General features: G+C 45.3%; 2 protein-coding genes across 3 annotated transcripts in view; both read right to left on the bottom strand.

Moving 5' to 3' along the window:
• The window catches only part of LOC308093484 (adenylate cyclase type 1-like), a gene marked incomplete at both ends in the record, with an annotated part of 47,153 nt that extends 43,621 nt beyond the window's left edge, over window positions 1–3,532 (bottom strand). Inside the window, one exon of the mRNA XM_080439822.1 lies at window positions 2,924–3,532. Within this exon, the coding sequence (XP_080295948.1) occupies window positions 2,924–3,532 (609 nt within the window). The remainder of the gene's footprint in view (window positions 1–2,923) is intronic.
• Window positions 1–22,034, bottom strand: part of ripk1l (receptor (TNFRSF)-interacting serine-threonine kinase 1, like) — a 733,201-nt gene that overhangs the window by 489,309 nt on the left and 221,858 nt on the right. The window lies entirely within an intron of this gene.

Raw genomic sequence — 22,034 nt, 5'->3', positions numbered from 1 at the left:
AACAATGGGAACACTGTGTCAAATAGTGGGCCGTTACCCTAAGCAATAGTCAATATAGCCGTTCATTCCCTCCACGTGTTAGGTCATTCATTCATCATTGGTGTTTGCTACAGCCTAAGTCAATGATGGAGTATAATGAGTGGGCTGGGCAGCTCTAACACATAACCCAATGACTATATAATTAGTTTTAACAAACGGTACTGGGGTCTTTGGGTTTGTTGCGGTAGTTTGGGGCCTTTTCTGTCTCACTGTATATAAAAAAAGAATGACAGGGAATCATATACAATAGAGTCTGGGAAACAGATTTGAGCTTCTGAATTCCTAATAAAGCCTCAGGTGTCTCCCGCTGGTGATCGCACTGAAACTTCAAACTTTTGATTAATTTTAGCAAACAAAATACAAACAATGCCAGAAGCTGTTATTTAGATGGAAATAGTTAACATATGGCACAACCAACCTGACAGATTGCTGATTCATCGCACACCCTCAGCCAAGGAACGTTTGGCTTCATTATTTAGTTTGATCGCCTAAAAGTTTTCTTTGCCTTCCAAAAAAAAAGATCTTAGTCATAGACTACTTGGCACTTTGTCACTACATTTTGATAAATGTTCTTGAATGTGGTTATTTGTCCCTGTTTCTCTCTGTTACAATTTCGCGAACAATTTGCTGAGGGGATGGGTGAAAAATCTTTGAATAAAAGCAAGCATTTGCAACTTTGCTTCTGGGGATTCTCCAAATGTCTTCTAAATCCTAACAGTTTCTTTTTAAATGTATTTGGTCATGGGCCCCCATCTCAAAATATTTTGTTCCAGGGACCCCCAGAAGTCGTAACAGAGTTAAAAATGTCTGCTTTAAAAAAAAAAGAGATTTTTTCTAAAACAAATTTTCACGATGTTTCAAAAATAGCAGATCTACAAGCTCATAACGCTGCACTCGGTGCCGCGCTATGAGCTTGTAGATCTGCTATTTTTGAATAGCCCAAAGAAATCTAAAAATGACACAGATGTTGTCCCAGTCTTAATGGGTTAAACCTGTCATCACTTCATATTTTGGGCGAATTAGCTAGACGTATTGGTTGGTCAAAGGTTAAATGGTAAAACAAATAGCAAGAAGTGCAGATGTACAGTACAAGCTCACAAGCAGCGTTGTGAGCAGCGTTGTGAGCAGCGTTGTGAGCAGCGTTGTGAGCTTGTAGATGGGCTATTTTTGCTTTTTGTCATACGACAAATTTGTCATACTTTTTTCAACAAATCCAACCATGTCTGCGATACACAGAGCAGCAAGCTGAGAAGCAGGCAAAGGTGTTGTGATCTATGGGGGTGTTTAGTAAAAGGTGATGTGGGGTCATGACACCGAGTTCATCTCTAGGCTTAGTGGATTAGCAAGCTGTCCCTGGTAGTACAGTTAACAAAGTCCTTCACACATTGTCCTGGCTACAGCATATATATAGTAGGGGAAAATAACTATCCAATAGCAACTGTCCCTGTCGAGAGGGGGGGAAATCATATCTCAATCTCTCCTAGTAAATACACAATCTTCATGGTACTGTATATGTCGTTGAGGCAGAAGGTTTCAATTCCCTTGTAGAGAGACTGATGTGTCATGTCTCATTCCCTACACCTGATGACACAGTGCATATGTGTGTGTGTGTGTGTGTGTGTGTGTGTGTGTGTGTGTGTGTGTGTGTGTGTGTGTGTGTGTGTGTGTGTGTGTGTGTGTGTGTGTGTGTGTGTGTGTGCGCGCGCGCGCGCGCGCGCGCGCGCGTGCGTGCGTGCGTGCGTGCGTGCGTGTACGCCTGTGCGTGCTCGTGCATACATGTGTGTTTGCTTGTACATGTGAGAATGAGCAAGAAAGACACTATAGGGGCGCGGGGGGGAGTAAACATATATTATGGTGGTGGTGGTGTACCAATTTCTATTTCTGCTCTGAGATGGCATGCCTGAATTTGCCCACGTTTTTTCATGAGCAAAGTATTGCACAGCTTTGTGATTTGTCAGGGCCTCTGACAGGGGTAAGCTACAGTACAGAGAATAGAGACAAAATGGACATGTCGTCTAAGTTCTTCTAGTTCATAATTCTATAAAACTCTGATCGTTTTGGTTATGTGAGAGAGCGGAATGTAGAGGTAAAGTGATTGATCCACATTAGACTGTCTTATAGAAACAATGACCTATATACAATAAAGCTGACGATAGGACAGTGAATTAATATGGTAAAGATAGCCTATGCCACAGACTTAAGGTAGACGCAAAGTAAAACTAGCTCAATCAACATGTCACGTCATCTTAAGGAAGGACTTTACTAAAAGCTTTTAAAAAATAGCTTTTTGTAATTGAGATCTAAAACAGCTCCTGTTTAGATCTCAATCTTATATCGACTGGCCAAGCATCACTCGCCTGGATACCTTTAATGTGCTTATAGAGCCGCCTGCAGGTCAGCTCATTATAATGTCTTAATTTTCTTAACATCTAGTTCATTCATAATTCACCTTATTTGACACCTGATTTGTATAGCCTGAGGCATGCAAGGGGGACTCTGCGCCGAGGAGCTGTCTGTGGTGCTGAAATGAACTCATCTGATAGCTCAGTCCAGTGGGGTTGCTTTTTGACGGGTATAGCCTGCATTGGACATTCTATATCAGTGGTTCTCAACCTGTGGGCCGGGACCCCCAGGGGGTCCCCACATGATTTTGGGGGGAGTCCCCAGATGACACTAAAGCGACAATTTAAGGACTTTTAAGACCTTTTTAATACCTCAAAAGAATTAAGGAAAGAAACCACTGTTCTACATGACATTGATAACAATGATTCAAATAAAACCCCATAAGGTTATTAGCTAGGCATTGTTTTTGTTGTCTATGCGCGAACTGGGCTGCATGGGTATAATGGGTATGGTGTTACTGTTATAGCAGCCTACTACTCACCGTTCTCCACAGTTTCTGTGTTTTGACCGTGACCGAAGTAGCGGTTACAATTACGTGCGAGATGGAGACCATTATTCCAAACACCACGGCCAACAGCGTCCTCACGGGCAGGAGCGCGTAGGCCACGAAGGTGACCAGTATGAGCTGCCACATGCCCTGCTCCGGGGCCGGCGGGGACTCCGTCCCCAACGCGCCGAGGGGCAAGGGACAGCAGAGGAAGGAGAACGTGAAGCCGAACAGCAAGGTCAGGTTGACGATCTGCTGGAGCTGAGTCACTTGCAGGTACTTGACGTTGGTGACGATGAACAGCGAGACGAATATCACGCAGTGGACCGGGTGGGACCCTTTGGAGACGGTGAGCGTGGGGTCGGACAGCACCTCGACCACGGCCAGCGTCGACGCCAGGATGATGAGCACGGCCAGCGCTTTGAGCGTGGACGTCTGCTCCAGCTTCAGGTTGTAGTTCTGGAAGAGCGACTCCAGCTCCTTGCAGTCGAACTCGTCCTCGCACACGATGGTGGTCAGAGGGACCCCCGGCGGACAGGGACTTTTCTTTCGCCGCGTTTTGACCTTCTGAAACGGTATTTCCTCCATGTCAGTGCCATTCATAAACCGAAAATCTGTTCACAGCTCGGGTCTACGAAACACCCCAAAATCCCACCGCGCTGCTGCAAACCCGGAGCCCCGCACGGCACGGCACGGCACGGCACGCAGCAGGCTGGAGGCACAGCGTCCCAGATAGAGGAGACTGACTGACCGGTGGCCACAGACGGAGTGAAATCTCCAGACGCGCGCGCACGCACACACACACGCAGGCACGCGCACGCACGCGCGCGCGCGCACACACACACACACACACACACACACACACACACACACACACACAGGCACAGCGCACACACACACACTATCCACAGGTTGCAATGTGTTGGTCGACGAGATCAGCTGTTATTATCAGTGACGCCTGCATTTCCGTCTCCGCAATTGAGGACGATTTCCTGACGAAACAACGTGAAGTGTCATTCGGTAGCACAGCAGCAGAGGAGCACAGTGTCAGTGATGTGCACGAAAAAAAAACAAAAAAACGCACACGACGTGGGGTTGAGATTCCTAACAGCTACAGTACAACAGCTTTCTGACAGCGAGCGGGCTCAGGTTGGATCACGCCTGCGCATTGAGCGGTGGAGATAAGACGGGTCTCTCTCAGCCACTCCACACAAAGTGAAGACAACAGCTTCATTTGGGTGGTCAATCTCGCAAATCATACTATAGCATTAGCCTAATATCAGTGCAGGTTTTCAAACTTTTATATTGTAAAATCCATGTTAATTTAACTCTGAGATTGTGCATTTGTACACTCCCTGAGTTACAGACCCATGAGGGTCCATTTGGTTCCTAACTATCCATCATTTAGCCGAGGACCCCCTGGAACTCCCTCAAGGACCCCTGGGGGTCCCTGGACCCCACTTTGAGAACCAATGGCCTACATCATACATAAGGATTTCATAAATTAAATGTTGTCATTTGTAATCTGAACACTGACCACAGACACTTCACATTAGCTGTCTCAGAGAGAGAGGGAGAGAGAGAGAGAGAGAGAGAGAGAGGGGGGGGGATACATTTGTAGTCATGCACATTGCACATGCTTATCGGACCATGAGATGTGCTCACATGAGATCTTGAATCCACAATCCCCCCTCTCTCTCTCTCTCTCTCTCTCTCCCTCCCTCCTTCCATTTCTGTGTACTTAAAATCAATGAGACAGTATAAAGCTTATGTGATTGCATGTGAGAGATTCGTCTAAGTGGCAGCTGTGGTTCGGGGCCATGAGTGATATGAGGAGAAGGATGCACTTACACATGTTGATCATATGGATTTCTATTTGGAGGCAGCCACCCTCACCATCCGCTTGGCAGTCAGAGGCCAGAGCATCTCATTCATTACCCGGGGAAGATTAGTCATCCTTCAGAGCCTGTCGTGGCCATGACCTCTTGGTGCCAAGGAGGGTATAGAAGAGACTGATGGATGGGTGGCCCACGTCAAGCCCACATCTCAAGCCATTGTACCCAAATACCAGTGGTGGAAAGTAACTAAGTACATACATGTACTTAAGTACAATTTTGAGGGGTTTTTTTTTACTTTACTGGACTAATTCCAATTTTCAGTACATTTACTTCTACTCCACTACATCTCAGATGCAAATATTGTACTTTTATTCCACTACAATTATTTGAAAACTTTAGTTACTAGTTACTTTGCACGTATAAATTATTACATTATAAAACATACATTAACCACTTTAGCCGTATTTTATACCTTGGCTATTTGAAAATAGCCGATCTACAAACTCACAACGCGTCGCGATGTGACGTGTTGTGAGCCTGTAGATCTGCTATTTTCAAACATTTTAGTACTTTTACTTTTGGTACTTCTACATTGCAGTATTGATACTTTTACTGAAGTAAAACATTTGGGTACTTTTCCCACCCCTGCCAAACACACACTTTTCCCTTCTCTCTCTCTACCTCTCACTCACTCACTCACTCACTCACTCACTCACTCACTCACTCACTCACTCACTCACTCACTCACTCTTTCTTCTCTTAGGATTTTTATCTTTCAGTGATCTCAATTAACCCTTGAATGAGTGATTATGCTTTGACAGGTACACAATGAGAAAAAATTTATGGGCTGTCGTGGGACCAGCTGCAAACTGTGAATTTGGCAGTGTACTATCATTTTGGAGATGAAATGGCAGGGGGAAAAAAAGGAAGGCTGGTGACAAAATGACTTAACCTAGCTATTTCATTTTTAAGATTATTATTCCATCTATTTACTTTAGATGAGGAGTGTGTCAGAGATGGTATAACGATGAGCACGGGTCTCTGATTGGAATCAAACCAGACATCGTTGCAATTATTTCGTTGACACACTGTCCAGTCAGCTTACAGCTGACAAAGAATAGAGTTTGTCATTTCAGTTCAGGAAATGTTAAATGAACACTCAGGATTTACAGTGCAACAGTGATTTTACAGTGTGTCCTACCGTGTAATTCATCTGCACTTCAGCCTCTGAGAGAAAAATGTGGGTCACATTTCTATTAGTGGCATTCTGTCTTATTTAATCATCTTATCTACGTTTTACCCCCAAAAAATATATGAAACAGGAAGCACATCTCACATATCCAAGTCAAGGAGGACAAAATACTAAAATTTCACTTCTATATTTGGCTCACATCACAATAGTGTGATGTCACAATAGTGTGCTGTGACTGAGTCAAATAAGTGAAATGTGAGCATATTGTCCTCCTTGACTTAGAAATGTGAGATGCTACCCCTTTCATATTTTTGGGGAATTATGCTCACTGGATTTGGGGTTTAGAACTCCACTGAGAGTCACAATGTTGAAGCGCATCCTCCTGAATTCTTTCCTCTACACAGTCAGAGGGCTACAGTAGCAGGGCAACAGGACCTGTGAAAACATGCAAACCAAACATGAAAGTATTGTCCCTGCTGTATTTAGCATCTTTACTAGATCTGTAGTTTGGTTAGCCTCTTTAACCAGCGTCCCTATTCTATGTGTGAACATTCGCCGAAAATAGCAGATCTACCGGCTCACAAGCTTGTAGAGCTTGTAGATCTGCTATTTTCGGCCAAGAGATTTTTGGTGTTGAGGGAAAAAAGGAGTACAGAGCCCCGTGGCACCTACAGTATAGGCTCTTGACTAAGTAGGATTTTAATGGTGGTTAGTTTACTTTGCCTGATCTGATCTGGAATTGATTTTCTGTCGTCCTCCTAATCAATATTTCAATAATTTTAATTCTGTATAGATAGCCTCCAAATTAATCTCAGTAATGATCGCCAACTGTTTTCCGTTTCAGAAAAACATCTCACGTTCCTTTGATGCAAAATGTCAGTCTAAGCATTTCAAACAAATTGGGAGATGTGACATTCAAACCTCCATGTGCAGTGTTCCAATCTGTTTTCAACTGATTGCTGCTGACGGGTAGTTGGACCACGTTCATTTCGATGAAGATGTGCTGTATTCCAGGGGGGGCCCTTTGGCCTGTTTGTGACACGGGGTGTCAGGGATGAAAGCATAGACATAGAATGGTATAAAAGTGTTATCCTCCATTCTTTTGATGGCTTCAGGTGTCAGCTAACAGCAGCGCTCAGCCGGGCCCTCATCTGCTGAGAACAAAGAGAGGTCTCTGATGGGAGTTCACAGTGTAGAGCTGCCATCCAAGGGCAACCGACAAGGAGACGGCAGCGTGCTTTCTGCTGCCCGCCTCTCTCTGAACATTGTTTTTACTTTCTACATCCCTATTTTTCTTTGTTCTGTCTCTTTCATCACATACGATCTCTGATGAAATAAGATAAAGGTGTCCTAGTGTGAATATTTGATTTTAAAAAATCAAACATAATTATAATCTTATTACTTGAACAACAGCTTAATTTCCATCTACAGTAGGCACAGGGGCTAACTCCAATGTCCTGTATGCTTTCTAAAGCTTTCAAACCTGAAATGTTTGTATTTTCAATTGAAAAATTCAGAAACAAGACTAAGTCAAAACCTACAGTACAGTACAATATGGCTTGACTGTGTATGAAACCCCTCAGGGCACCTTTGACACCTTTCTCGTTCATCCTTTACACATCCGACTTCCACTTCAACTCGTGTCAACTCATTGTCATGTTCGTGCTCATCTCACGCCTGCCAGCATCAAGAGTTGGATTGTGTTGAACTTTTCTAGGCACCGTGTAGAAATGCATCTTTTCACATGAGGATGCGGTGCGATCCCGTGGAATCAAGGATGGAGTTAAAAGATCAGAGAATAGCAGAGGATCAAAGCCAGCTACCGTCTTGGGCTTAATAGGCCTCTAACCAAAACTGTCATCAAGTGATCATCCGTGATCATAGCAGAGCAGCTAGAAAGTCCCACCAGTGTCCAGATGTGGCTAAAGCATCGTTGGTGTTATAATCACAGACAGATCGGCTCAACACCAGTCAATGAAACAGCCAAGCCAGACCCAAGAGGGACATGCAAAGTATGTTGTGTATCAGTCTTAATTAACATGTGCTGAGGAGAACAGTTTTTTTTTGTTTATGTACTGCTGTAAACATACAATGCCTGAAGGATGACCAAAACAAGAAGAAAACACACAAAAGTAGTCCAGTTTATTACGCTATCCCTGTCAGTGCAGATAGATGGCCAGATCTCTCTACTCTTACCTGTACATGTTCTGTTTTTCATGCCTTGATACTGTTATTCAATGTTAAGTAAGAAAAAAAGGGACAACATCAAGAACTATTGAGCTATTTTTGCTTTTCGCTGAAGCAAGCAGAGTGACTGCTAGTGTGTGTGTGTGTGTGTGTGTGTGTGTGCGTGCGTGCGTGCGTGCGTGCGTGCGTGCGTGCGTGCGTGCGTGCGTGCGTGCGTGCGTGCGTGCGTGCGTGCGTGCGTGCGTGCGTGCGTGCGTGAGTGCGTGCGTGCGTGCGTGCGAAAATACCGTACCCGGTATGAATACAACAGAGTAATGCGTTTCCTGAAACAATTATTATTTTACATGTCCGGTGTGAATGCACCTCTATACTTTGACTATGCTTGCACCTCTTGCATCCCAATGTAATGTCACTAAAAACTAAGCTTCAGACCTCCCAAAACAAACTGATTCAACTTCTTCTCGGCCTGGAGCCCATGACCCACCTAATTCCAACACATTTTGCTAGTCTGGGAGGGCTCAGGGTAGAAGACAGGGTTAAGCAATAAAAAATTGGATTGGTTTACAAGATAGTCAAAGGGGCAGTGCCCTCAATGCCCTCATACCTGACTAACTACCTCACCAAAGTGAGTGACACCCACAGCCACAATACTAGAGGGAGCGACAACAACGATCTGGTACCACCCACATATAGAACACACATTCTAAAGAAATTAGTCAAATAAATAAATAAGTAAATGATCTTTTTACTGCACTGCCACCAAAGTGTGGAATGCCCTGACACCATTCCTTAAAAAAATGTGAATCACTGGCTTCCTTCAAAACAGGCCTGAAAATCCATCTTCCAGGAGACCAAAGGGGGGTAAACTCACTTTTGCCATAGAAAGGTGATGGCATTCACTGCCAACAGTTTTTTCTCTCGTTTTCTATCTACTATCTACTGTTTATATTTGTTGGTGATGTTGTATTTAGGTGCTATTTTTATGCTATGTTGATGAATTGAATACATAGCACCACAATGGAAACAAGTCGCATTTTTTTGTTTTATCCTTTTTGCTCAAATGTCTGACTGTACCTTGTGCTATTTCCATTTCTGTCTAATAAAGTATCCAATCAATCAATCAATATGAGCTGACCTCGGGTAGGGCGACTCCGTTACATTCACCCCTCTTTGACCTGCCCCCACCAGGAAATCCCAATCCAGCTCATGCACGAGAAACCAAGCATCTACTGCTCATCCAATCCCCCCTTGGCCAGGGTAGATATTAGGCTTATGAGGGCTACCTTGTTGCATTTGGTATAGCTGAAAGCATTATACATTCCCATTCCTTTTAGAAGCCTGTGCAGAAAACAAGGAACGCTAATACACAATAAGTGTTTCTCTAAACATGCAAAAAAAAAAGAAGAGATGGATGGTATGGTATCTGTTAATGATTAACAGATACCATACCATCCATCTCTTTTTTTTTTTTAACAATGGCCATCACTATATACAGATTAACAGTTAATCTGTATATACATGTAGTGATGGCCATTGTCGTTCTTCTCAGTGTACTGCAGGGGCGGATCTACGGGTGGGCCTGGGGGGTTCATGCAGGCCCACCCAGATTGGCAGATAGCCCCTTCATATGAGATTTATGAATATTTCCGTCCGTGGTAGTGAGGCATCTGCGTAGGTCCATCAGCTGATTCTCAAGAGCGAGAGAGAGAGAGATGCACAAATGTCATGTTTAACCAAACCTATGATAGCCTACTTTGTTGACCGGGGTCCCCCAGGGCCCCTCCTTTCTCCCCCTTCACAAAATCTCTTTGCCGAAAATAGCCAATCTACAAGCTCACATCTATTAGTTACAAGCTCACGTTGTGAGCTTATAGATTGGCTATTTTCGCAGAATGTTATTTTCACCAATGTTCATCTATTATGACATGCCCAGAATAGGGAGGGACACTACACGGTTTATGTGTTTAATGGCGATGTTGTGGACAAACTTAGAACCCTGCCTACTGCAGGAGTGTGTTCAACCTCTCAAAGAGCCAATAGCCTCTGTGCATAACTCAGTTCCAGTTTTGAGAAGATGGCATACCTGTTTCCTCCTCCAGTAAATTTACCTATAGGCTCTGCAACATATTTGAACTGGAAACACATGACACCTTTACATGTGTTCAGTTCAAATATCACTGTGGGTCTGGCCTTTTCCCCCTTTTAATTTGAAAACAATTTGTACACTTTGCAAAAACAATCCATTATCAACCCAGATTATGGCCACTAGGGGGCCTACCTAGGTGTGTATGCACCATCTATAGGGAGCTGCAGGGGGCACATGCCCCCATTCACATTAACAGGGCTGCAGTGGAAAGTGAAGTGAACCGCTTCAGGTTCCTCTGGGTTCACATCACAAATTCCAGGGGGGCATGTTCTAGTATTTTGAATTAAAAAGCAATAACATGGATTCTATGTAGACTGTCAGTTCCATAAAACAGGTGAGATCAAATTTCTCCAAAAGTGTTATCCTCCCTTTCTTTTGATGGCTTCAGGTGTCAGCTAACAGCAACGCTCAGCCCCTCATCTGCTGAGAACAAAGAGAAGTCTCTGGTGGGAGTTCACAGTGTCGATCTGCCAACCAAGGACATCTGACAAGGAGGCAGTAGCCTGCTTCCTGCCGCTCAGCTCTTTCTGAACGTTGTCTTTACTTTCTGTATCCCTATTTTTTATATCTTATGTGTCTTGCTCCTTCATACTCACATGAAATCTCTGCTGACATAAGATTTTAAAAAGTGTCCTGGTCTCTTGAATATTTGATAAAAAAATAAAACATCATTATAATCCAGTGTGTTATTGGCATAACAGCTCATTTCCATCTTATGCACAGGGGCTGAATCCAGTGCTCTGTAGCTTTCAAAAGTTTTCATAGCATCTTTAAAAAAAAGCTAAGTATAGTGCAGCGGCCATTTTGGATTTGACCTCTCACAGTCCTCAGAGGTCAAATCTGACTTCCTTCCACATCTGAAAATGAACATTATGGCATATACTAACTAACTATGCTGAAAGTTTCATGCTTCTTACAGGGAACATGGAAGAGACGCATCTCTCCAAACAGATGCTTCAACATGCACAGTAACATAAATAAAAGGGTTTGCAGTCATCTCTTATGTCAGTTGCGTAGTTTAGCATGTCATTCTCTTCTTGCACTCAGATAAATATTTAACAAAAACTCAGAGCCTTAAGGGACCATACCAGTGATCTGTCATTTAATGTTTAGACCACTGACCACAACTCACAGTATGCTTGACATTACTTGCAGAGACTTAAAACTAGCTTTAGGTCAGGTCATTTGAATACATTTTAAAGCAGATTGGTTTGAAAAGTGTAGCCGAAAGCAGCTCTCTGATCTGTTTACAAATCAAAGGTTTGTGACCTATCATGGGTCAGTATTCATGAAAATTAATGATACATTTGGATGAAATGGTAGATGTGATGTGGTAAATCCTCATATTGCCAGCCCCGGCTTAACGGAAGTGTTTTAGGTGCTGCAGCACAGGGCACCAACCTGGGGGCGGCACCAAACAGAGAAAGTGAAAGAAGATTGAACAATTGCCGAAGAGCGCCGAAATTTAGAAGCAACGGCTGCTGAAGGAGCGAAACGGACGAAACGGTCCCGGGGGGCAACGGAACAGGTCGAAGCACCGGGCACCACGAAGGGTTAATCCGGCCTTGCATATTGCAGTCAATGGACATCTCTATGTTTTCTAGATGAAGTACACAAATTCTCACAATTGTCTTTAACTGAATTCTTTACATAAATTTGAAATCTGCCTTTGCATGCAACCCTGGTGATTGCCGAAGTCATAGTGTGAAGCCATCTGGTTTCCAACTTGGCAGGTTGCTCAACAAGATCCTGACTTACCCTTGGAGTCTTTCCCTTGAAGTTTTCAGTTTGTGCCTTGGGTGATGCAGAGTGAACATAATACCTACTCAGGCATTGTACTTGTACTATGTGGATTAAAGACGTGTGATTTCAACAATATTTTTAATTTAAGAAGAACAACCGCTTATGCGAGTTTGAAGTCGCCTATGTACAGTATGGGTGTATCGGTTCTGCAGAGATGTTGTGCCTTTATAGTAGGATATGTGGCCAAAGCTGTGAATGGACAACTATAACATCTATTGATGCCAGTGTGAGCCTTTAAATCTAATTTGTGCATTGTTGGAAAAGTTATGTGCAATATGTCACTTGACAAAAATGATGTATTTTCAACTTGAAAATAGTGCTGACAGCGTGAGTGTCTTTTTTTTTTTCTAAGGACAAGAAAAACAGACTATCAAAGCTAGCTACTGCCTTGGGCTTAATAGGGCTATAACCCAAGCTGTCATCAAGTGATCAGCAGCCAGAGAGTCCCACCAGTGTCCAGATGTGGCTAAAGCATTGTTGGTGTTATAATCACAGACAGATTGGCTCAACACCAGCTAATGGAAGAGCCAAGCCAGACCCAAGAGGGACATGCAAAGTATGTCGTGAACCACCTAATGTCAGCCTTAATTAAAATGTGCTGAGGAAAACCAAAAGTTGTGTTTTTTGTTTTTTTACTTTAGATCTGTCATCTCCAAAATCAGGTGCACAGCTGGTAAGAGGTGAGAACATAATTCCTGTATGTGTTACCTCAGACCTCATCGGCCACAAGCGGTCCTCCCGGCATATGGGATCTACAGTACTCAGTCACTCTGTATATGTATTTTTATGCCATTGTCTTACTTAACAATGTTAGTTACACCAACAACATTGTTCTTTGGGAGTAGTTTTGTTATTGGAGAACATAATAAAAATCGATATGTCTGTCTCTTCCACACAGTGCCTAGAAGACTAACACACAGAGAGAGAGAGAGAGAGAGAGAGAGAGAGAGAAAGGGAGAGAGAGAGAGAGAGAGAGAGAGAGAGAGAGAGAGAGCGCAAAATAGACCCATACATTACATTTATAAACGTGACAACATACCCGGTGTACCCATGACGAACACATGTGTGCACAGTGCACACACACACTTAAGTGGCTTATTATATATATATATATTCCACTCACCTCTATAATGACTGAATTCCTAACATTGCTGGCCCACAATAACCTCTGACCGAGGAGTACTTTTTCTAGTTGTAAATGTTATTATTGGGAAATACCTACTGGCAGAGGTTTGTGCTCCATTGAGTGCCCCTTTCTAGTATATTCTCATTGTCCTGAACAATGAAAGCCTACATTGAATCTTCCAGTCTCCCTTAGATAGCATGACAGCTTGCTGATTGTAATCTTTTGTTTGAGTGACTGGTTGGGTTATCTTCACAGACGGTACTATTTGCCCGGTCTACTGCACAAATCAGCACTGCTAATAAGCACAACAGCTGGTGTACACTTTTTCACATTTTCAGTTATTTACCATTCTGGGAAGCTGTGTGTAATGTGCTTAGGAGTATTTGACTAAATATAGGGAAATGTCTTTTGCCAGTGTGCTGTTTTCCCTTTTAACAAGCTGTGGCTTGTTAAACTGGTAAACTGGGTGATTTCTGTAAAAAAAACAGATCTGGTGAGTGGTGACAGAGACGAGATTCAAAACACTTCCACAGCAGAATCCTCTTAAAGCTTCTGACAGGTCAAGTAATCCGGGAGAGGCCAGTCTCTGCCTGCCTGCGTGCGCGTGCATGAGTTTGTGCGCATGTGTGTGTGTGTAAGTGTGTATGCATGTGTGTGTAGGTGTAGGTGTCTCCGGGTCCATGTGTCCTTAAGTCTCTTCCCTCCCACCATGGCTCACGTGTCACGTGCCCCATACACAGCATCTGATTGTAGCACCAGGGTTTATCCTCTGCACACCTCACTTACACCTCACTTCTATGAGATAGAGAAAGAGAGATAGAGACAAAGGAAGCCAGACATATACAAGTGCCTCCTGAAAGTATTCAGTCCATCTTAAATTTTTCAAAATTCTACCCACAATGTCCCATAATGACAAAGTCAAAAGAAAAAAGTGTTTTAGAAATGTTTGGAGGGTGAGTCCTGGTGGTTCCAAACTTCTAGCATTTACGAATGATGGAGAATACTGTGCATGCTCGTTGGGACCTTCAATGCTGCAGAAATGTTTTGGTAACCTTCCCCAGATCTGTGCCTCCTGTCTCTGAGGTCTACAGACAGTCCCTTTGACTTCATGGCTTGATGTGTGCTCTGACATGCACTGTCAACTGTGGGACCTTACTGTGTGTGCCTTAAATCATGTCAAATTAATTGAATTTACCATAGGTGGACTCCAATCAAGTTGTAGAAACATCTCAAGGATGATGATCAGTGGAAACGGGATGAACCTCAGCCTAAAGTGTGTGTGTGTGTGTGTGTGTACGTACATATACATATACATATGACAGCAATAATGGTCAGAGTATTGGGAAACAGACGAGACTCCAACAGCACTAAGGTCTGTGTTAAACGGTGCCTGGATAGCGAATTTCAAAGGAACTGTTACGACCCGTGAGGTCTAGGGTAAGGGTCGTACCATAATTGACAGAAACAACATCATTTGTAAATATAGTGAATTTATTAACCCAAATATTGGATAACAAAGGTGTGATAATAATGGCTTGGACATGAAATAAATGAAACACAAAGGAATACTATGGAATCGGATCACTGCCAATACTCCTAACTTCAAATAAAGGTTTCAGAACCTTGAAAACCTTTTTTGCAAGACTGAAAACTCGTTTCGAATCTCTGAAAAAAGTGTTGAATCTCTGAAAAAAGTGTTGAATCTCTGAAAAAAGTGTTGATAGGCCGAAAAAAAAATTCAAAACTCTGAACAAATATTTTACAGTGTTTCGCCAACACATTTTCAGAGTTTCAAATTTGTCACAAACACACTTTCAGAATATGCATTTTGGCACTGTTCTCCCTGGGTATTATTTTGTTTTACATGTGTGAAACCTTGTAAACTCCTGACTTAAAATAAAGGGTTCAAAAGGCTTGAAAATAATTTCAAGACTGAGAACTGGTTTTGAATCTTTGAAAAAAGTGTTGATAGGCTGAAAGTGTTTCTCAAATCCTTGCAAACACATTTTACAGTGTTTCGTCAACACCTTTTCAGAGTTTCAAATTGGTCACAAACACACTTTCAGAATATGCATTTTGGCACTGTTCTCCTTGGGTATTATTTTGTTTTCCATGTTAGAAACCTTTTAAATGGGAATCGTTTTTGAAACTAGCAACTTTATTGTTGAAAGACTGAAAAAAAAAATCAATGGTTAAACTTTATTTTGAAACTGTGATTTAGCGTCACACACACAGCAGCACATTCTCCTCAAATCTCTGAACACACACACACACACGCGCGCGCGCACGCACACACAGCAGCAGCGGCGGCAGAGGCATGCCATAAGTGTTGAAACTCTGAAACTGCTACTCGAAACCTCGCAGGGAGGCGGGGGGGAGCGGAGGCGGGACCAGAGGCGGGGCCGTTTGAAGTCCATTCCATTCGCTCCAAATGACACACTTCAGTTTTATTCATGGTTTACACAGGAAATAATGAACTGATTACAATAATGTAAATTCTCTCAAATCAGTAACAGGTAGGTGATACATATGCCCATCAAATATGGTTTTATTGAAAGGCAATCCAGGTACCAACATTCGGGGAATATCTGACGGCTTGGAGCGCCTCAGTGCGGCTGCAGAGTTCATCTTGGAATTTGTCATTACAATTTTACTGTAATCCACATTCCTAAACCCCCCCACTCCTACACCCCCCCCACCCAAAGGGACCCCCCCCGAACCCCCCCCCCCCCCTGGCCCAAGGGGTCACTCATAATAATTCTATATCAGCATATTTTGTGCATTCAAACAGAACAGTTGAGATTTCATTTGGCCAGATCTCTGGCAATTGTACTTGAATTCTTATAATTTTAATGTTTATATGGTCTTTCAAGTTTATATTTTCATTTGGTATCAGTCATGAATTTATTAGAATGTATTAGAATTCATTTTCTCTATTGATATCAAGCCGGATTTTTCCACGTGCGCAAGTGCATGCTGTAACATAATAATACACAACGTGTACTGTACATATATATAGCCCACTAGGCTAACATTTTTGGGGGTTTTAGCTATGGACCCCCAAGCTCTAAGCTCCACCTTGGCGCCGCTAATGGAGCGGTTTCAGAAAAGAAAAATGAAAAAAATTAAACCGAAAAAAAGGCCTGTCTGTCTGTCTGTCTATAAATCTATTTAAATATCTATCTATCTATCAAACTATCTATCTCCAGCATGTTGTTCAACAAATAGCAGATCTACAAGCTCACAACAACTGTTATTGTGAGCTTATCTGCTATTTTCAAATAGCGTATGTATAAAATATGTCTGAATTGGTTAGTGATTCATAATATAATCATTTATATCTGCGAAGTGTAGGATTATTATAATTATTATTATTATATTACAATTAAAGTAAGCGCATCGGTTAGTGTGATTGGGTCTGGGTCTGTCTGTCTGTCTGTCTGTCTGTCTGATGCGTATACTATTCATGTGAGATGTGACAAGTGGGTTAATTAACGAGAAAACATCTGAGAAACCTGCAGCATGTGAGCGTCTCTGAGTAGACCTATACGTGATGATTACTGACCCTGACCCGTCAATCAACATGCGCGCAACAGTGAGCTGTGACAGAACATCAACATTAATGTAATAATAATAATAATAATAATAGTAATAATAATAATAATAATAATAATAATAATAATAATAATAATAATAATAATAATAACAATAGCGTAATAGTAGTTGTGTTGTGTATGAGTGTACCGTTGTGTTTACGACACTAGACCGTAAAGTGCTCTGTTGTTGTACCGGCTTGTAACGTGCGTTGCCAGCGTACATGTTTGTTACCCAGTAAAGACGGACCTATAAAGCTCACCCTTCTAGTAGCGTGCCTTATTATGTGGATATAACATTGACGACGAGGATGGAGATGACTTTCTCACCGCCTCCCGCTTTCTTATCGTTCCCGGGCGAGCCTCCTGTACCATGGACTCGCCGGCTGGGGTCGTTCGAGACCTACATCGAGGCTCTGGGCCTCACGGACGTAAGCGATGCACGGAAAAGGGCCATCTTAATCCACTGCCTGGGCACAGAAGGACAGCGGATATTCACCACTCTTGGGACCGCCGAAAAATATGCAGACTGTGTCACATTACTGTCTGGACATTTTGCAGCCCCACAAAGCGTTATCCTCCGTAGGATTTTGTTTCGCCAGCGCCGACAACGTGTGGGTGAGTCAGTTCACCAATATGTGGCCGATCTGAGGGGTTTGGCCAGCCTGTGCAAGTTTGAAGCATTACAGGACGAAATGATTAGAGACCAGCTAGCCGAGCACACAAACAACCCAAAGGTTCGTGAGAAATTGATAATGTCCCCAGATGATCTGACTCTCCATAAGGCTGTGGAAATAGCTTTTCAACTTGAGACAGCAGAGGGGTTTGCCAGGCAATTGGCTTGCGCCTCATCTCCACTGCCTGCACTCACAGCACAGCAGGTCGAGTCCCCATCGCGTTCAGCTAGCCCTGATCCTCTCCAGGACGCTTCCCACATAAACTATGCTGGACGACAGCGCCCCCCAGGTCAGCGCTGCAGTAACTGCGGCTCATCATCACATGCTTCCAGAGCCCAAAACTGTCCCGAGAGGGGCCAGCGTTGCCAACGTTGTGGTAAACAAAACCATTTTTCCAAGGTTTGCCGTTCTGCCCCGGCCACCACCCCACGGCAGCCTTTCTCAGCTACTGACCCTGCACCCACGACTACTATACACTCTGTGAGTGCTGCTCGCCGGCCGTTCAAGGTGTGTACTGTGGAGCTTGATGGCGTGTGCCTGCCGTTACTGCTCGACACTGGGGCTAACGCGTCCCTCTTGAATGCGGCTACAGTCACACAATTTTTCCCACACCACACGCTTGCTGCGCCGTCCAAAGTGCCCCTCAAGGGTTATGGTAATTCCAAAATTAACATTGTGGGCACCTTCAGCTCCGCGGTGCGCTATGGCACTAAGACTGTTTCCTCTTTCACATTCCAAGTGGCAAGCCACGGTGCTAACCTCATGGGCCTGGACTTGTTCACTGACCTAGGTTTTGTGCTCATGGATTACAGTGGGCTCACTATCCACCATGTTGATTCACTGTGGCCCCAACAATGGCCTGGACTGTTCGCTGGGCTGGGTTGCCTCACTGCCTTTAACCACCAGCCCCTCCTCAACCCTGATGTACACCCTGTCATCCAGCCCCTGCGACGCGTTCCTCTTGCCCTGCGCGACGAGGTGGCTGGAGAGCTCAACAACCTCTTGGAGGCAGGCATAATTGAGCCAGTCAACGCGGCACCATGGATCTCGAATCTGGTGGCTGTGCGGAAGAAGACAGGGAAGCTGCGCCTGTGCATTGATCTCAAGGCAGTTAACAAGGCAGTCATCCCCGACAAGTACCCGTTGCCTACAGTGGAGGAACTGACCACACAGTTCCATGGTTCTACCATATTCACAAAGCTGGATCTTCGGCAGGGCTATCTGCAGGTTCCTCTACACCCTGACAGCCGGAGTCTCACCGCCTTTGTCACACACATGGGGGTGTTTCGATACACGAGGATGCCTTTCGGACCCAGCTCGGCCCCCAGCTGTTTCCAGAAAATCATGGCCACCATACTAGCAGGCATCCCTGGGGTAGCGATCTATTTGATTGACATTGTGGTTCATGGCTCAACGCCTGCTGCCCACGACGAGCGCCTTCGCCGAGTCCTCCATGTCCTTGCCAGCCAGCACCTCACTCTGAACGGGGACAAATGTGTCTTCGCCGTGCCTGAGATAGAGTTTGTGGGGTTCCGCCTGAATGCCAAGGGGCTCCGTCCACTCCAGTCTAATGTGGAGGCTGTGCTACACCTCCCTGAGCCTGCCTGTCCAGCCCAAGTGGCCTCGTTCCTCGGAATGACAGCCTACTACTTACGTTTTCTCCCTCAGTATTCGGCCACCACAGCCCCGCTGCGCGAGCTGTTGAAGAAGGACGCACCATGGGTTTGGACCCCCGCCTGTTCAGACGTCGTCCAGCAGCTCAAAGTCCAGCTCACCTCGCCACCCGTGCTCGCACACTTCGACCTCGCAAGCCCCACACTCCTCACCTGTGACGCCTCCAGCGCTGGGGGCTGTGCTGTCCCAGATCCATGCTGGCGTTGAGCGGCCCATCGCTTTTGCCTCTCGGGCTCTAACTCAGCAGAACAAAAGTACTCAGTGGGGGAACGGGAGGCCTTGGCTTGCATCTGAGCGAGCGAGCGTTGGCATATGTACTTGTATGGCCGTTCCTTCACACTGCGGACGGATCACCAGGCCCTCACGGCTCTGCTCGCAACGTCTGGCACAGGGCATAGGCCACTCAGGATCCATCGCTGGTCGGAGCGGCTCCAGCAGTATAACTTCAGCCTGCAATTCACTCCAGGTCGTGACAACGTAGTAGCAGACCTACTGTCACGGGCAACCCCCGGCCCTTCTCCAGATCCTGGTCCTGACTCCGCTGAGCAGGGCCTCATCCAGATGCTCCACTCTCCACTCCAGCCTACAGTCTCACTCCAAGAGCTCCAGACAGCCTCGGAACAGGACCCGGTGCTCTCCCAGCTCCGCACTTTTATCCGCTCGGGGTGGCCCGCTAAGGTCCCAGACCAGCTGGTTCCCTTTCACCGGGTCAAGGACGAGCTGTCCTGCTGGAATGACGTCTGCATAGCCCGCGGCCTCTGCACCGTGGTGCCTGACTGCCTAAGACCATGTATCTTGACCATGGCCCACGAGGGTCATCTGGGCATTGTGAGGGTGAAGCAGCGCTGTCGTGACCTGGTGTGGTGGCCGGGCATTGACAGAGACATCAAGGCCTTAGTGAGGGACTGTACAGCTTGCCTTCTCAGTGGAAAAACCGGCCCACCCGCCCCGCCGCCGCTGCAACCGCTGCATTGGCCTGACAAGCCCTGGGAGCACCTCCAGCTCTACATCTGCGGGGAGCTTCATGCAGTCCCACACAACCAGCGTTTCATGGTGGTGGTGTACGACCTTCATTCCAAGTGGCCTGAGGTGCTCTCCACGGGGACTGTTACCACCCGCGTGGTGACTGAGTTCCTGGACTTGCTCTTCTCCCGCTGGGGGCACCCTACGGCCATCACGACGGATAATGGCCCCCAGTTTATCTCTGCGGAGTTTGCTGCCTTCCTGGAGGACAAGGGCATAAAGCACGTCCGTACATCATTCTACCACCCTGAGGCCAACGGGGGGGTGGAAAGATTTAACCAGACACTGAAGAATGGCATCAGAGCTCACCTGGCAGATGGCTTCTCCTTCTCTACAGCTCTTCACCGCACGCTTCTGCACTACAGAGCCTCACAGCATTCCACTACCGGTTGCTCCCCAGCATTCCTCATGTTGGGACGGGAGCTGCAGCTGCCTTTGGATCGACTGAGGGCTTCCGTGATGGTGCCACCTTCAGCTCGAGGGCGCAACAGAGTCCGCCACCGGCAGCGTCAGATGAAGCAGCGTTTCGACAGGACACGGAGGGTGAAGACTCCATCGTTCGCGGCCCTGGACTGGGTCCGCGTCCGCCGCCCTCACAGGGGCCACAAGCTGCAGTCTTTCTGGTCCACGCCTATGCAGATAACCGACCAGCTGGGGCCTGCCACTTTCCGCCTGTCCGATGGGTCACGCTGGCATGCCAGGCGCATTCGGCGAGTGCCACCACCTGCTGTCGTGGGGCCGGAGGCTGCCATGCCTGTTACACCGCCTGCTGCCGCAGGTATGTGGGCTAATACTGACTTTGAGTTTACAGCAGGTGATATGGACTTGCCCCCGGTGCGCCCTGTGGCACCTGATGACCACCCGGTGGTGGTGCGCCCTCCGGCACCTAATGACCACCCGGTGGTGCCCGTGGCACGGCCAGTTCGAGACCGGGCTCGACCAGATTACCTCAAGGACTATGTTACCAATTTCTGAATGCATAAGACATTGGTGGGGTGGGGTTGTGTTTCATGGTTTTCTATGGGGGGGGGAAATGTTGTGTATGAGTGTACCGTTGTGTTTACGACACTAGACCGTAAAGTGTGACTGCTCTGTTGTTGTTGTACCGGCTTGTAACGTGCGTTGCCAGCGTACATGTTTGTTACCCAGTAAAGATGGACCTATAAAGCTCACCCTTCTAGTAGCGTGCCTTATTATGTGGATATAACAAGTTGTAGTAATAATAATAATATGGGTAATAATAATAATAATAATAAGGGTAATAATAATGATGATAATAATAATAATAATAATAATATTATTCTGAATACAACATTAATGGACTGAACCAGTCTGTCTGTCTGTCTGTCTGTCTGATATAAATTATTATATTATGAACCATACACTAACCACTTCAGACCTATTTTATACATACGCTATTTGAAAATAGCAGATCTACAAGCTCACAGTAACCGAGCTTGTAGATCTGCTATTTGTTGAACAACGTGTTGCTAATCACCGCGTTGGGAGCTTACATCTGGGGCTGTCATTACTGGACTGATATTATTTATTGGGGGGGGGGGGGGGGGCAGCTGTAGGCAAGTGGTACATATTGCTGGAGATAGATAGTTAGATAGACAGACGGACAGACAGACAGACAGACAGACAGACAGACAGACAGACAGACAGACAGACAGACAGACAGACAGACAGACAGACAGACAGACAGACAGACAGACAGACAGACAGACAGATCGATCGATCTACAAGATACATAGATAGATAGATACATATACACAGACAGACAGACAGACAGACCGACAGACAGACCGACCGAATCACACTAACCGATGCGCTTACTTTAATT

This window comes from Gymnoscopelus braueri, assembly GCF_963280865.1.
Source record: "Gymnoscopelus braueri genome assembly, chromosome: 10".
NCBI lineage: Eukaryota > Metazoa > Chordata > Actinopteri > Myctophiformes > Myctophidae > Gymnoscopelus > Gymnoscopelus braueri.
Note: the sequence above shows the minus strand (reverse complement) of the source record. Positions and strands in the feature narration are given on the sequence as shown.